At 40.3% G+C, this 16984-nt stretch overlaps 1 protein-coding gene across 1 annotated transcript in view; it reads left to right on the forward strand.

Annotated features, from left to right (window-relative positions):
* LOC107573819 (gastrula zinc finger protein XlCGF57.1-like) overlaps positions 1–16032 on the forward strand; it is a 28909-nt gene extending 12877 nt beyond the window's left edge. The window contains exon 2 of the mRNA XM_016260272.1: positions 12372–16032. Coding sequence (XP_016115758.1) covers positions 12377–13576 — 1200 coding nt within the window. The 5' untranslated portion in view covers positions 12372–12376 and the 3' untranslated portion in view covers positions 13577–16032. The remainder of the gene's footprint in view (positions 1–12371) is intronic.
* The last annotated feature ends 952 nt before the right edge of the window (positions 16033–16984 follow it).

Here is a 16984-nt window from a genome sequence, read left to right on the forward strand (position 1 = left end):
ACATAACACATACTAAGGCCTTAAATCAGTGAAATGAGGAGCATCGCTCAGATCACCTACACAGTACTGAAGAAGGGGATTTCTTCGCCCAAAATCAGACCGATTTATTCTGGTACCATTTATATGAGCTGCTAATCCTGAGATTTCGTCGTCAGAAAATAGACTTGTGCTCTACTAACACAGACATTAGGATTTCTTCGCTAAAGTCAGGTTAGTTTCTTATCGTACGATTTAAACACATTATAGCACTGACAACTTCTTACTGCTCGTAGGAAGGTGCATTCAAACTATAATTTTATCTGGTTTTGATCAGGAACTGGTATGCGCATGGAGAAGAAGTTACTAACTTATGAAACAGACACATAAGGTTGATTATTGGGTCTGCTTGCAAGCACTGTTTAAAACGACTCCACCGTTCTAAATTACTGCTCGTACTGCATAAAGTAGGAAACTATTGTTTTCTGGTTAGCTTGTCAAAGTTTCTGGGGGTCACATCATGCGCTGCTGCGGGGATGCTTGGAAGTATTACAGTTCTGTTCTGTCAGTTGTTAAGCAGAAAGTGTTGGCTCTCCCCTTCGTAGCTTGTTGCATATGAGGGAGTTTGCACGGCTGAATGAGGATGCAGGAGTAGGGTGTCTCTCCCACTGCGTCTCTTTTCGCCGCCTGTAGGAGTACCTGAGTTCTCTTTGGACCATGTCAAGTTTGTTTTGAGTGTTGTTCAGCTGCTGGATCAGAGTCTCAATTCTGGCAACTTTGTCTAAGAGCTCAGAATTTGCTGCTTTAATAGTAATTTTGTGTGGGTGTTTCCTTTCCAGGTCCTTTCTGGCTACCTTTTCCAGGTGCTCTTGCTGTTCAGCAGCTGTCAGAGCCTTTTTAAATCTATTGATTTCCTCCTGTTTCAATCCCATTAGGTTGTGGGTCAGGAAGATGATGACTTTGGTGAGCTTTTTGTAGCCATAACTCTCGCTTGAGTCCTGAGTCTGAGGTACACTTCTCTCTCTGTGTCCAGTTGCTTTCGGCTCAGTAGGTGGTCGTCGGGCCTGGGTAAAGGGGGTGTTCCTCACGACGCCTGGCCAGCCCTCTCTGTTCTGCATTCTGGGCAGTTAGTCTGAGCCTCTGCAACGTTTTGACACACTGGTGTTGAGAGTAAGGGCTAGAGACTACTACAAGATCAAAACAGAGTGTGAATGCTAAAATAGTTTTGGGTCAGCATATGTTTTGCTGAAAAGGGCGTAAACAGGATTTTGATTGATGATTTAAGACTACTGTCAAATTATTGTCAAATTATCACTCAGAATTTGCTGACGGTTCCCCAAACAAGCTTCATCTCTGAGGTATGAAGGAGAAAAGGGAAAAGCAGAAGGAAAAGGAGAGCATTTCTATTCAGATTATGCTGATTATTTTTGAAAATAAACAAATCAAAAATAGAAATGTCTCTGGTTCCTTTTGAGGTTCAGAGAGAACATCAAGGGGGCATAACATGTAAATGGATTTAAAATTAGCTGACTTCTATTATTAAAACAGGGTAATCAATCTGATATTAGGAACAATCAGTAGCACTCGTGATTAACTGATTTGTGTTGGGCAACACACCATGTCTGGTCACAGCTGCTGCGTGTTCAGCTCCCATGCTGGGCCATGCCATGTGTGTGCCCCGCCCTCCGTAGCGCGTTATTCACTGTGCCACTAAAAACACCCAATAACTTAATGATTCATCTCTAGATAGACAGTTAAAATGTAATTACATTTAGATTTAATTAACTAGTAACTGAGCAATAGCATTCAGGAAGGATAGATCTAAGATAGTTAAATTCGCTGAGATGAATTGAAGATTGAGAAACATAGAAAAAGAAGAACAAGAAGGAAGAGAAATGGAAAAATCAGAAACGAGGGGTTAGGTTAAATTCAAATTGCTTCACACTGGACACACGCATGCTGTATTTAAGAGCTTCAATTAAAGAGTGTTAACCCCTAATTGTTAAAGCTATTTGAGTAGCTTGGCCTAAAATGAAACTATGCTAAGTCGTGTTAGCTTAGCTGCTTCAAATGGTTTGTTTACAAACATGGCGTGTTGTGCTATGTGACGTTAGCACTTCCTGTGACACGTTGTTGTCACGGTAACCAATGCATGCCCGTGTAATTAATGCAGTTTAATGTCTGTCTATGTTAAACAGTCATAGTTTTAGAACGTGGTGCTTTCAGCCTTCAAGACTTGTTTAAAGAATTACAAAACGTGTTTACTGTAAGTTAAAACCGGTTTAAACATATATGTAGTTATGTTTGCCTCACATATGAGTACTAAAGTACAGTATTACACCTTTAATTTCACTCAGCGAGTGAAACACAGTAATGACCACCAGGTTGCTCGGCTTATATATATGCAGTCAAAGTGTAGATGAATTGCTTCAATCTAATTATAAACTATAAGGCCTTTATGCTGTAGAAAGGGGAGCAGCGCTCACATCTACCTTGATATAACTGTACTGAGATTTCTTCTTCAAAGAAACAATTTAAACAATACTGCAATTTTGTGATTTCTTCACTAAAGCATATTACATTATGGTACAGTTTGGACATGCCGCTGAGCTGAGATTCAGACTTACGCTTTGTCAGGACAGATTTATGCTTTAATACTGAAATTAGGGTTTCTTTGCTAAAATCAGATTAACCTTACACCGATGCCATTAAGCATGAAATACATAAAGACTCTACCAATTATAATAGCGGTACCAATTCAAACCCCCACTTTATCTGCATCTCAACAAGCCAGCAAATAGGGACACCACCGGGCATCTGAAGTCACGTCCTATTTTAACCTGGGCTATCAAGCACACACTTTTTAAGTTGCCAGTGTTTAAACTCATAACTTTCGTTTTATCATGCCCGCATTCTCTCCACCAATCTGTAGCGGATTAGCTCATGGGGAAATATGAATAATTAACCATAACTAGTTATAATTAACTATTCATATTTTAGATCCACTGTAGATATTTAGCTGACCACTCAGGGTCAACTGTCTTGTCAATTCTAAGAACGTTAATTTCCTGGTTAAGGGAAATAACTTTCTTACTGTACAATTCTATAAGTTTGTAACGTAAATCTGCATGATTATTGACTCCGGTTATGAGTAAACACTGAACACGTCAAGTGTGATACAAGTAAGGTTTTATTAACTACATAAACACTTAAACTAGTCTAACATACTACATAAACACATTAAGCCGGTCTAACATACACATACACACACACACACACATACAGTTGGTATAGGAAAGGGTTAAAGTTTAGCACTAAAGAAAGAGACATATGGAATGACATTTATGGAACCATTTTGCATATTCAGCAGATCTAAAACCTGAGGGAAAACGTCAGATTCTTAGTTCAAACAAACCTTGTAAAAAGGTGTAACTGATACTTAATGCATCAATTAAATCGACTAAGTTTGATACTTGCGTATGTCTGAAAAAGATTCCTGATGCAATCTTAAGGTCCAAGATCTTGCTGAAATTAGTTGATGAAAAGAACCAGTTTGAGTCAGTGTCACTTGATGAATGGAAAGGACTAGGCCGAAGAGAGGCCTGGCACAGATGCTTTGTATCCTGAAGCGTTTTTCTCACATCATCTTTGCTTCTGACTGAATCACCGACTGGGGCGGGTCCCTGGAGCCGGGCCTTTAAGGTCGGAGAAGATCTCCGCCTTTCAAGATGGGCTTGTCCAATGAGCAAAATGGAATTTCCGAGCGGGAGGTGGCAATTGCTGGAGGGTTTACGACCCTTTGTTCTCTAAGCATGGTAATTTGCAAATGGACTTAAATCGAAATTATTAACGATTCTCAGGGCCCTAATATATATTGCCTATGTACCACCATATAATATACACGCTTGTTTCGATCATAAGAAGGCAAATTCATAGATACTAAACAAGGTAGGATTACATATAGTGAAAAGGGAGGATCAGGAATGGGTCCTCTCACAAGCATACTAAAATAGTCTAAGAATATCACAGACAAAATACACAATGACAATAATATACTCAATGGCCTGAAGAAATATGTGTGTTCATTCAAATAACGGTTTTTCTATGAATTAACTAGAACACAGTCCATTTCTACTCTGCTTTTCCTTGGGACAAGAGTGGGCTATCCTTCTCACATTCCTGGGGGGTCATAAAACCAGTGATATCATGATTAGTTGTCATGGTGACCAGAGCGCCTGGTGTTCAGCAGACATCCTGGCATCCAGTTAATTGAGTGAGGGGACTGTGACGATTTGTTAACCTAATGAATAATTGATTTGTTAAATCAAATAAAAATTAGTGTGTCAGATTGGTCGAGACGCTACAACTGTGACTGTACTTTCTCCAGTTTTGAAGTCCAGCTATTGAAGGTTGATGTAAAGGGACCTGTACTATGTGCTAGTGTTGTCACGGTACCAAAATTTCAGTATTCGGTACCAATACCAGTGAAAATCCACGGTTCTCTGTACCGATTTCGGTACCAAAGCAAAACACAAAAATATGCTAATTGAACAACATTTTTATTAATAACGTTAAACAAAAATTAAATGTACAAAACCAATGCCCTTCTTTATATTTATTTAAAAGTGTTTCAAGTTTTCCCACAAGTAATAAAAGTATAAAAAAAGTAAACAAGTTTCACCCAAAAGTTTAGTCACAGTTCTGCTGCAACTGAAAAACATCTGTAAACTGTTGTCTGTTTTAGGGTTTGCTGGTGTGTTTCAGGATCTTCCTCAGTCTGCAGCTGTAAAAGGAAAATATAATATACTTCAGTAAAGCAATGGGCTGAGTCTGACCAAGTGCAACATTAGATCATTGACACCAGCTAAAATATAACTTTTCAGGAAATAACAAACCTCAGCTTTTATAATAAATTTTGATAAGATTAAACATAAACAAGATTAAACATATTAAGTGTATATCAAATAGATGGAAACTGTAGTATAAAAAACACTTTACAATAAGATTTTATTTGTTAGATAACATGACCTAACAATAAACAATAGTTATATGGCAATTCTTCTTCTTAGGGTTAATTTCAAAGTTCAATCTGTTAAAATTATTTAATGCACAATGAACAAACATGAATGATCAAGTGTTTGTATTAAATAACATTCACAAACATTAATTAATGTTTTAAAAATATATTGTTCACTCACTGTAAGATGTTACTAGATCTAACATTGTACAGTAAAGTCTATAGAGGAGATAAAATTTGACTGTACATTTATTTAATCCAAACCGTGTTCATATTTCACTTTAAAGGGCTGTTAAAACCTGCTAGAGATATTCAGCCAAGAATTACAACTAACTAACTAAAAAAAAAAATAATAAAAAACTTTTTCTGACGGACTGATATGACATAAACACTGTTAACCATACATTTGTACATTCTCTAACACGCATATTTTGGTTACACAGTTCATTTAAAAGCCTCTGGTGTGTAAAAAATAGTAAATACCATTATGTCCTCCCATTTTTTTTACAGTAATGAAAGTTATAGGCAGAGGTGTCAAGTAACGAAGTACAAATACTTCGTTACCTTACTTACATGTTTTGGTGGGGTTCCCCTGGTAAAATTCGCATTCCAGGGGCTAAATATCACATTAATGGGGTAGTCTTTCAACCCACGGACATGAAAAACAACCTGCGGCAACAGTGTTAAAGCAGCCCAATTCCGCAGGAAAACTGCGGACTTGGCAACACTGGAAGAGGATAGCTTTCGGATAGCGCATCAAGAACCGGGTTGACCGGGTATTCCGCATGTTATTCCGCTGGTACTTAAGAAAACCAGGTACCGTAACATTTTCATTTTTTTAGTACCGACTTGGTACCGAAATACCGGGTCTTTTGACAACACTACTATGTGCTTTGGTTTACAGACCCCCTAAATGGAATAAGGATTTTATTTGTCAATTTTCTGATTTTCTGTCTGATCTGGTGACTCGGGCTGATAGATTACTAATCATTGGGGAATTTAATATTAATTTTTGTTGTCCTTCGAAACCATTGGTCAAGGAATTTGTAACTCTTTTAGAGTCACTGAATATTGAACAATATGTACAGTGGGGCAAAAAAGTATTTAGTCAGCCACCAATTGTGCAAGTTCTCCCACTTAAAAAGATGAGAGAGGCCTGTAATTTTCATCATAGGTATACCTCAACTATGAGAGACAAAATGAGAAAAGAAAATCCAGAAAATCACATTGTAGGATTTTTAAAGAATTAATTGGTAAATTCCTCAGTAAAATAAGTATTTGGTCACCTACAAACAAGAGAACTTGCACAATTGGTGGTTGACTAAATACTTTTTTTCCCCACTGTATGTGGCCCAACTCATAATTTTGGTCATACACTTGACTTGGTTTTGTCCCGTGGCCTTTTGATCTCAAACATGGAGGTTATTGAGGCATGTGTGTCTGATCATTATCCAGTTTTGTTTGAATGTGAATGCTTTTCTCCATCACCTACTTTCGCTCAGCATTCACATTTGTCTAGAGTTATTAATTCTAGCACTGCAAATTTGTTTTCTAAACATTATTCTTTACATGTTACCAATGACATCCTTAACGAAACTGATACTGAAAGTTTGATTGAAGGATTTTATAAAGCTTATTCTACATCTTTGGACACTGTTGCTCCGCTTAAGCATAATAGGGTAAAGAGTGCTAGCCAGCCATGGTTAAATGAAACCACCCGTGCTCTTAGACAAGAGTGTCGGAAAGCAGAGTGAAAGTGGAAAAAAGATAAGCTACACGTTTCCTTTGATATCTTAAAGTTAAGTCTGTCTAATTATCAAATAGCAGTAAAACATGCTAAATCTTTTCTCTCAGTTAATTGCTGATAATGTGAATAGACCAAAAGCTCTGTTTGATATGATTGACTCAACTATGAATTTATTATCTGAGGCCTCCTCTGAGCTTTGTGAGGATTTTTAAAACTATTTTACTCAAAAAATGTATGCTATCAGAACCTCTATTGCTCCTTCTGAATCACTTCATTTGCAATTGCCTTGTACCACAAGTTGTTTGTCTTCCTTTCAACTTGTTTTATCACATCAGCTAGATGATATTGTTTCTACTATGAAGTGTTCTGGTTCTAAGTTAAATATTATTCCTGCACATCTTTTTAAAGATGTTGTTCCTGCTATTAGTCCTATTGTAACAGCTATAGTGAACAACTCTTTAGCCAAAGGTGTTGTTCCAGCCAGTTTTAATCATGTAGTTGTGCAACCTCTACTGAAAAAACCTCAGCTTGACCCAGCAATGTGCTGTAACTCTCGGCCAATTTCTAAGTTGCCTTTTATCAGCAAGCGTTTGGAGAAAGTGTTTTTATAACTTGAGTCGTTTTTTTGGATTCTTTTAATGTTTTAGATAAGTTTCAGTCTGGTTTTAGATCATTACACAGTACTGAGTCAGCTCTATTTAGAGTTACAAATGACATTCTGCTTTCTCTAGATTCAGGTGATTGCGTTGTGTTGGTTGCATTTGACACCATTGTCCATAGCATTCTTCTTGATCGACTTGAATGTATTGTAGGTATTCGAGGCATTGCATTAAAGTGGTTTGCCTCGTATCTCGAGAGCAGGACTTTTTCTGTAAATTTAGGAATTTTTTTTCTAATCCTCTGCACCTGTCTTGTGTTGAGTGCCCCAGGGATCCATTTTGGGATCTTTACTGTTTTCCCTTTATATGCTTCTCCTGGTCCACATTTTAAAAAAATACAGTATTTCATATCATTGTTATGCGGATGATTCTCAGTTTTATCTACCAGTAAGGCTTGATACTGCTGTTTCATTTGATGTGTTATTGAAATGTTTACATGATATTAAGACATGGATGTCTAATAATTTCCTGCAGTTGAATGAGGATAAAACTGAGGTTTTAATATTAGGTTGTCCTGCACACTCGTCTCCTGCTCCTCTTGTTAATTGCTGATAATGTGAATAGACCAAAAGCTCTGTTTGATATGATGACTCTCTTTTAAACCCAACTATGAATTTATTATCTGAGGCCTCCTCTGAGCTTTGTGAGGATTTTTAAAACTATTTTACTCAAAAAATGTATGCTATCAGAACCTCTATTGCTCCTTCTGAATCACTTCATTTGCAATTGCCTTGTACCACAAGTTGTTTGTCTTCCTTTCAACTTGTTTTATCACATCAGCTAGATGATATTGTTTCTACTATGAAGTGTTCTGGTTCTAAGTTAAATATTATTCCTGCACATCTTTTTAAAGATGTTGTTCCTGCTATTAGTCCTATTGTAACAGCTATAGTGAACAACTCTTTAGCCAAAAGTGTTGTTCCAGCCAGTTTTAATCATGTAGTTGTGCAACCTCTACTGAAAAAACCTCAGCTTGACCCAGCAATGTGCTGTAACTCTCGGCCAATTTCTAAGTTGCCTTTTATCAGCAAGCGTTTGGAGAAAGTGTTTTTATAACTTCAGTCGTTTTTTTGGATTCTTTTAATGTTTTAGATAAGTTTCAGTCTGGTTTTAGATCATTACACAGTACTGAGTCAGCTCTATTTAGAGTTACAAATGACATGCTGCTTTCTCTAGATTCAGGTGATTGCGTTGTGTTGGTTGCATTTGACACCATTGTCCATAGCATTCTTCTTGATCGACTTGAATGTATTGTAGGTATTCGAGGCATTGCATTAAAGTGGTTTGCCTCGTATCTCGAGAGCAGGACTTTTTCTGTAAATTTAGGAATTTTTTTTCTAATCCTCTGCACCTGTCTTGTGTTGAGTGCCCCAGGGATCCATTTTGGGATCTTTACTGTTTTCCCTTTATATGCTTCTCCTGGTCCACATTTTAAAAAAATACAGTATTTCATATCATTGTTATGCGGATGATTCTCAGTTTTATCTACCAGTAAGGCTTGATACTGCTGTTTCATTTGATGTGTTATTGAAATGTTTACATGATATTAAGACATGGATGTCTAATAATTTCCTGCAGTTGAATGAGGATAAAACTGAGGTTTTAATATTAGGTTGTCCTGCACACTCGTCTCCTGCTCCTCTTTTAACTAATGTATGCAAACAATTCAAAAACCTTGGAGTGATTTTTGACTCTTCTCTATTTTTTTAATAAACAAATTAGTGCTGTTATTAGAGCAAGTTTTTTCCATATGAGATCTATTGCAAAGTTGAAGCATCTTCTTTCAAGGAAGGATATGGAAGTTGTGATTCAAGCACTTGTTACATCTCTATTGGATTATTGTAACTCTCTTTATTACTCTCAATCTTCATTGTCACGATTGTGAGCTGTTCAAAATGCTGTGGCAAGACTTTTGACTGGGTCTAAAAAGAGGGATCACATTTCCCCTGTTTTATCATCCCTTCATTGGCTTCCCGTTAAATTCAGGGTTGTTTGTTTATTGTCTGTTTGTTTATAAGGCATTGTCTGGTTGTGCACCAAGTTATATCTCTGAACTTCTTGTGCCATATTGTCCTGCTAGGGCACTTACAGTATCTCACAGAAGTGAGTACACCCCTCACATTTTTGTAAATATTTTATTTCCAATCGACCCCCTGCTGGACTCCTTCAGCCGCTGTCAGTCCCTTCGAGACCCTGGTCCCACATTTCGCTCGATTTTGTTACGGCACTCCCCCCACTCAGGGCAACACAGTGGTTCTGACCGTAGTGGACCAGTTCTCGATGGCGGCCCATTTCATTCCTCTGCCTAAATTACCCTCTGCCAGAGAGACAACGACTGCTGTCATTGATCGCATTTTTCGCATTCATGGCCTCTCTCCTCTTGGAGAGAATTTTGTAAGCTGCTCGTGGCGAGTGTTGGTCTTTTCTCTGGTTTTCACCCTAAGAGCAATGATCAGACAGAGAAGGCCAATCAAGATTTGGAGCGGGTGTTGTGATGTTTGGTCTCTCAGAACCTGTCCTCCTGGAGCCAGCAACTTTCATGGGTGGAGTATGCACACAACTCATTACCAGTGTCATCTACGGGCCTATCTCCGTTAGAGTGTAGTTTAGGTTACCAGCCACCAATTTTTCCCAGTCTGGAATCTGAAGTTGTGGTTCCCTCTGCCCACGCATTTGTCCAGAGGTGCCGCCGCACCTGGGGGAAAGCCAGACAGGCTCTCCTTCAGGTGGGTGCGCGCACTAAGGCTCAGACGAAGCCCCCCATCTACGTCGTTGGTCAAAAAGTGTGGCTTTCTTCCAAAAATATTCCTCTCCGCTCTGATTGTAATAAGCTTGCTCCCAAATTTATTGGCCCATTCACTGTCACTAAAATTCTTAGTCCAGTGGCAATCCGCCTCAAACTTCCTCCAGCGTACAGGAGAATGCATTTTGTTTATCATGTTTCCAAATTAAAACCTATTTTTCTTTCCCCTGTTAATCCGCCTGCTCCGGTTCCCCCACCGCCGCGTCTCATAGATGAGGAACCCGTTTATTCGGTCAGATGTATTGTGGACTCGAGACGGAAGGGAGCATTCCAGTATTTGGTGGACTGCACCCAACCCGAATCACTTCTTGCCCGAACCCGACGTGCATAAATTATAAAAAAAAAAAGAAAAACCCGACCCGAGACAGACCCGATGAAATTAGACCCGAGTCTGACCCGACTGCATTTATTTAAAGGCTTCTGAACACAAAGAAAAAAAGCACATTTATTTTAAATTACCCAAGACCCAAGGCCGCTAATACCGAACGCAACCCGTGTCCGAGGCACTCGTAGAAATTTTGGACACGAACCCGCTCGGGTCTTGGGTCGGACCTCAGTTTTTTCAGATCCAAGTAGACCCGTGAAGACCTCTACTGGGAAGGTTACTGTCTGGAGGAGAGAAGTTGGGTTCCCACAAGGGACATACTGCTTCACTCCCTTATCAATGATTACAATTGACAGGTAGGCACCTCTGATAGGCTCCTCTCTCTTAGGAGGAGTACAGTCACGGTTCACAGGTCTGTGCGTTCATTCCTGTTTGTTTTGTCTGTTTCCTTGTCACGTGTTGGCGGAGCTCGTTGCTGGGAAAATGCTTCTCAGCCGCCGAGCTAATCAGTTCAGTACACCTGAAGCTCGTCAGGACTGCTATATATGTGGAGTGTTTGCTATTGTCTTTTGTCAGATCATTGGTGTGCTTACCTGCTGTTGTTTTGTTCAGTTTTCTCTCCAGTTCCTCATCCCTCTGCTCTACACTGATGATGCCGTTGGCTGTCCAGCCTCAGTTCAGCCACAAGATGATGAAAATTAACTTGTTGTCTCCTTTGGTTGAGCGGATACACCCAATACCATCTCCTTCTCCATCTGCCCCTCTGTAGACTTTTCAGTAGGAGAACAAATGCCAGTGTTCTCCTCCTGCTCACAGGGACTGAATTTGAAATACAGATACAAGATAATTAAGGGTGTTTTTTTAAATGACTAAAACACAGCTATACATATTTTATCCTTGTGGTTCATAACTGGACTTTGAAGTGTATTAACTGTAATCTACAGCACAACAAAGTAGGGCATTGCAATAAACACAACAATAAACACAATTAAACATAACATAAAACATTACCCATGGTAGAACCCCAAAAATCAAGAAAAACCACGTCGGACAGGCAAATCATGTGGTCTCGCAAATTCAGATGCTTCGCTTCTGAAACGCTTCTGGTGTGAGTTGGCGCCATCTGGAGGATGGAACTAAACCTTGTTGGAGCCGTAATGCGTCGCAGACGTGTGAGGTGTTAATGAGGGACTATAAGGGCTTTGATAACTTTCAGCTTGAGAGTATTTTGGACATTTCCTAAAGAAGCAAAGAGTTAAGAATATTGAAGAGATTTTAGGGTGACCATATGTGCCATTTTTCCCGGATGCGTCCTGGCCAGGATTTCTATATTGCCTAAAATATCTAGATTTTGGCTTTATTTGCATGTGCAGACCGATCAGTGTATGACATCAAAGTACCATACAGACAGTTCCTTATGCTTTCAAAACGCTCTCAAGGTACTTTTGATGTCAAACACTGATTGGTCTGAGCCGCGCCGCTTTAAGCTGAACACACCTAGTATGTACTCATATTTGCATCGCTTTGACCGTAGATCCCACCTTCTCACACCATGATTGGTCCATTATGTACAATGCCTGCATGTTATTGATCAAACTACTTTTCGATCATTACCTTCAGCAAGTATGAAAACAGGAAAACAAATCCAAAACAAATTCTGGCAAGGATATGTTCAGGAAAAATGGCACTTATGCTCACCCTAAGAGGTTTTGAGATTACAGGTTACACCTATTTTAAGTTGTTTGTTGTGTATAGGATCTAGCATACTTGTTGGAATTGATGTCCTGTCTGTTGTTTGTGTCATTAAACTGGTGTTAACTTGTTCTTGTTTCTGTTCACCCTAGACCTGATGGCACTGAAAGAAGAGAGTCAAGAGCTGAATAAAATGGAAGAGAAAGATCAGTATGAGAAATGTCATGATTTCATGGTTGGGGTGAAATATTTTAGTTACTCAAAAACTCATAAAACAGAAACTAGAAACTTTGAAGTCCAGATGAAAGTTCACACTGGAGAGAGCCCTTTCACCTGCCAACACTGTGGGAAGGGTTTCTCACTAAAAGGAAATCTTAACATTCACATGAAAATCCATGCTGGAGAGAAGGCTTTCATATGCTCTCAGTGTGGAAAGAGATTTACACAGAAAAATACCCTTAATTCCCACATGAGAGTTCACACTGGAGAGACGTCTTACACCTGCAAACTGTGTGGGAAGAGCTTCACACGAAAAGAAAATCTTAAAATTCACATGAGAAAACACAACGGAGAGAAGCCTTACACCTGCAAACTGTGTGGGAAGAACTTCACACGAAAAGAAACTCTTAAAATTCACATGAGAGTTCACACTGGAGAGAAGCCTTACACCTGCAAACTATGTGGGAAAAGCTTCACGCAAAAAGAAAATCTTGAAATTCACATGAGAATTCACACCGGCGAGAAGCCTTTCACCTGCAAACTGTGTGGGAAAAGCTTCACACGAAAAGAAAATCTTAAAATTCACATGAGAGTTCACACTGGAGAGAAGCCATTCATATGCTGTCACTGTGGAAAGCATTTTAATCAGAAAAAGTACCTTAATGCCCACATGACAATTCACACTGGAGAGAAGCCGTTTGTTTGTGATCAGTGTGAAAAGAGTTTCATATATAAAGCACACCTTGATCTTCACATGAGGATTCACTCAGGGGAGAACTGTTTTATATGTCACCAGTGTGGAAAGAGTTTCTCACAGAGAGCAAACTTTGAGAATCACATGAGAGTTCACACTGGAGAGAAGCCTTTCACCTGCCAAGAGTGTGGAAAGAGCTTCACGGTTAAAGGAAACCTTAAGATTCACATGAGAGTTCACACTGGAGAGAAGCCTTTCACCTGCCAAGAGTGTGGAAAGAGCTTCACGGTTAAAGGAAACCTTAAGATTCACATGAGAGTTCACACTGGAGAGAAGCCTTACAAGTGTGTTCTGTGTGAAAAGAGTTTCTCATATCACACAAACCTGAAACGGCACGAAACGAAAGCTCATTCTGGAAAGAAAATCCAAACCTTGCCACACTGATGAAAATGGCAATTTCAACAATCATCTGCGCATTCACTCTGAAGAAAGACAGTTCAGTTGTGATCTGTCTAATTAAAACATCACATTAACACATTCATATGAAAAATCATGTAAATGTGGGAGCCTGATTATGTTCTTTGATAAACCCTATTTGGACAGGATTAGTTTTACATGGAGTGGTGGGATAGAGTAAATATAACCAGAGCTTCTCAGTGATTTTAGTCCCATCTGAATGTGCCATCTCAGTAATCATTATGGATAATATCAGTAAATATTAAGGTGACTTTTACCTTCAGTAAAAAGGAAAATTACCTCAGGTAATGCTATTCGCGTGCTAATAGACTAGCTGTAAATATTGTGGAAATGTTACATCATTTCTTGTTTAATTCTGTCACATGGTTTAGGGTTATGTTTCATGTTTATATTTTCATATCTTTTATTTTGTATTTCTCGCTGTCATGCTTCCTATTTGTCATGTGCTTCCCTTACTCGTGTTATTCTGCCATATGCACCCCTTGTGATTGGGTCATATCCTGATTGGTTGTTCTAGTCATGTGTTTTATGTTCTAATTGGTTCTTTGACTGATTGTTCACAGGTGTTCCTTGTTTGTCATTAGTCTGTTAGTATAAATAGCCCTCATGTTCCTATTGTCTCTTGTCTAGCTTCGTTGCCTGTAACACTGTTGGTGAGTTCTGTGTTTCTGTCCATGTTTAGTTCATGTTTACCAAGCCAAGTCTTTGTTTAGTTTGTGTTTAATTCACATTTCTGCAAATAATACTACACAAGTTCACACTGCAACATGTCTCCAGTTAACGTTTGTTACAAAAAGTTAGACCGTTAAAAATGAACCCAGCAGTGCAGCTCTTGCAGCTCTCTTATACCCCTTTTCCCCAGTGCTATTGCTGGTTCGGAGTTGGTTCGACTGGCGAGCCTTCTATGAACCGGTGTACCTTTCCACTGGCTAGAGAGCCACCACAGAGCCAGGTCTTACGGCATCTGAATACGTCTCATTTCCCCTAGCAACGGTAGCGCGGCAGCGCCAAACACAACGGGCTTGTGCAGGATGCATCGGCACAAGCGCCACGGGAATGATCCAAAAGCATAAAGAGCCATCTGTCTTCCAGTCGCTCCCCCGGCACACCGGTGCCACGCACTGACCGGTCCGGCAAGCCATTCCGAACAAGCCTAAACACCATCAACAATGGTGGATGTTGCGTTGCCATTGATGTTCATGGCAACACAGCGAATCCAACGTGTTCGTGTTTAGCTGTTATTTCAAATATGGGGGTTAAAAGTATTTTGTTGGTCACGGTAACCCCGCCCCCAGCCCCTGACACAAGCAGTTCTTACTTCTAGCCCAATGTTTTGGTGCTACTTTCGAACCACTTTTCCTGGTTCGGAGCTGGTGCTTTGGGTGTCGAAAGACAAAGAACCGATTTGAAACTTGGCTCTAGCTTCGAACCAGCACCCAAACTGAATTGGTGGAAAAGGGGTATCCGAGAGATCGATCCCTGGAGAGTTATGTGGAGGAGCTTTGCGGACTTTGCTGTCACTTACTGACCACTGGAACTATTTAATGCCTGAGACCACTGTTGCATGGAATCTGGGCCAAAAAAATGGGCTTTGCCCACTTACTAAGCAGTTCCTCATTTACTGTGGGAAATGCAGATTAGGTACCGTAATCCTGCAGTACCCACCATGCCAGAGCCAGTTTACGTCATGTCTGCCAAACCAGAGACTTCAGCCAACAGAGCAGCCTCTATGGCTGGAGCCCTATAATCCCCCTCAAAAAAATACTTGGGGAGAATTACAGGCATCTTGGCTAAAACGGGGTCATGAGGGCGCTCTGGAGGTCGCTTTCGAGGAGCGGGCTCTAGAGGCGCGGGCACAGGAGTGCGCTCTGGAGGGGATTCAGGGACTGGAGACCTCCTTGGGCTAAACACGGGGACAGGAGCCCTCACTGGGTTAAACTCGGGGGCAGGAGCCCTCACTGGGCCAAACTTGGGGGCAGGAGCCCTCTTCGGGCTGGATTCGGGGGCTGGAGCCCACACTGGAGTGAGCCCTGGGGCTGGAGCCAACACTGGAGCGGGCTCTGGGGATGGAACAGACACTAGAAGCTTATGGCAGAGGTTATGGGGACAATAGGCTCAGGAATGGGCTCAGAATCGAAAACTGGAACAGGTTCAGGAACCCTACTCATGGCAGCGGACTTGGGAAGTGCTTCCTGTACTGTAAACGGTGATCCACACAACCTCAGAATACATCAATATATTCTTGAATAGAACCTGGAGTAGCACCTGCTGGAACCTGTTGATACAGGTGATCATCTAGGCCGCACCAGAAAACGGTCTTTAGAGTGTCATTGTTCCAGGGCACTTGATGTGAGAGCTCGAGGAACTCCTCTAAATAGTCCTCAATCGGGCAAAATTGTTGTTGCTTTCAGAAAAAAACAAGTCAAAATTAAGTGAGTTTTGGCTTGAAACAAGCTAAATAATTTTGCTTGTTCTAAGGAAAAACTAAAGAAAAACTCACTTAACTTTGACTTGTTTTTTTCTGAAAACAAGACAATAATCTTTACTTCTAGAAAATACTTCTTGATTTTCGTGGAAAACAAGAAACAAGACAAAAAAATCTAAGTAAGAAAAGCATTTTTTGCAGTGATTATTATAATATAATAGCAGAAAATGTTGGGCCAAATTGTGCAGCCCTACAAAGAAGTGTAACCCCTCTCGCGCGGGTCCTCACCGCCACACCTCATTCTTGCTCCGAGTGGGTCTCCGATATGGGAGGCGGATGCACTAATGAGGAGGCTAAAGACTGCAGCCACTAGCGTCAGTCGCTAGTGCATCTCTTGAGATCAGGGGAGTGAGGTTTACCTGCACAGCACCTATAAATAATTTTGCTTGTTCTAAGGAAAAACTAAAGAAAAACTCACTTAACTTTGACTTGTTTTTTTCTGAAAACAAGACAATAATCTTTACTTCTAGAAAATACTTCTTGATTTTCATGGTATTTTTAGATATTTTGGCTGGAAACAAGACAAAAAAATCTAAGTAAGAAAAGCATTTTTTGCAGTGATTATTATAATATAATAGCAGAAAATGTTGGGCCAAATTGTGCAGCCCTACAAAGAAGTGTAACCCCTCTCGCGCGGGTCCTCACCGCCACACCTCATTCTTGCTCCGAGTGGGTCTCCGATATGGGAGGCGGATGCACTAATGAGGAGGCTAAAGACTGCAGCCACTAGCGTCAGTCGCTAGTGCATCTCTTGAGATCAGGGGAGTGAGGTTTACCTGCACAGCACCTACTCGCTGGCCTCTGTTACACTCACCCCCCCCTAAAACTCACTCCCATCCGGGTCACGGCACCAATGTAACACCTCTCTCCCGGGTCCTCACCGCCACACC

Source organism: Sinocyclocheilus grahami, unplaced genomic scaffold, assembly GCF_001515645.1.
Source record: "Sinocyclocheilus grahami isolate Dianchi unplaced genomic scaffold, SAMN03320097.WGS_v1.1 scaffold2042.1, whole genome shotgun sequence".
Lineage (NCBI taxonomy): Eukaryota > Metazoa > Chordata > Actinopteri > Cypriniformes > Cyprinidae > Sinocyclocheilus > Sinocyclocheilus grahami.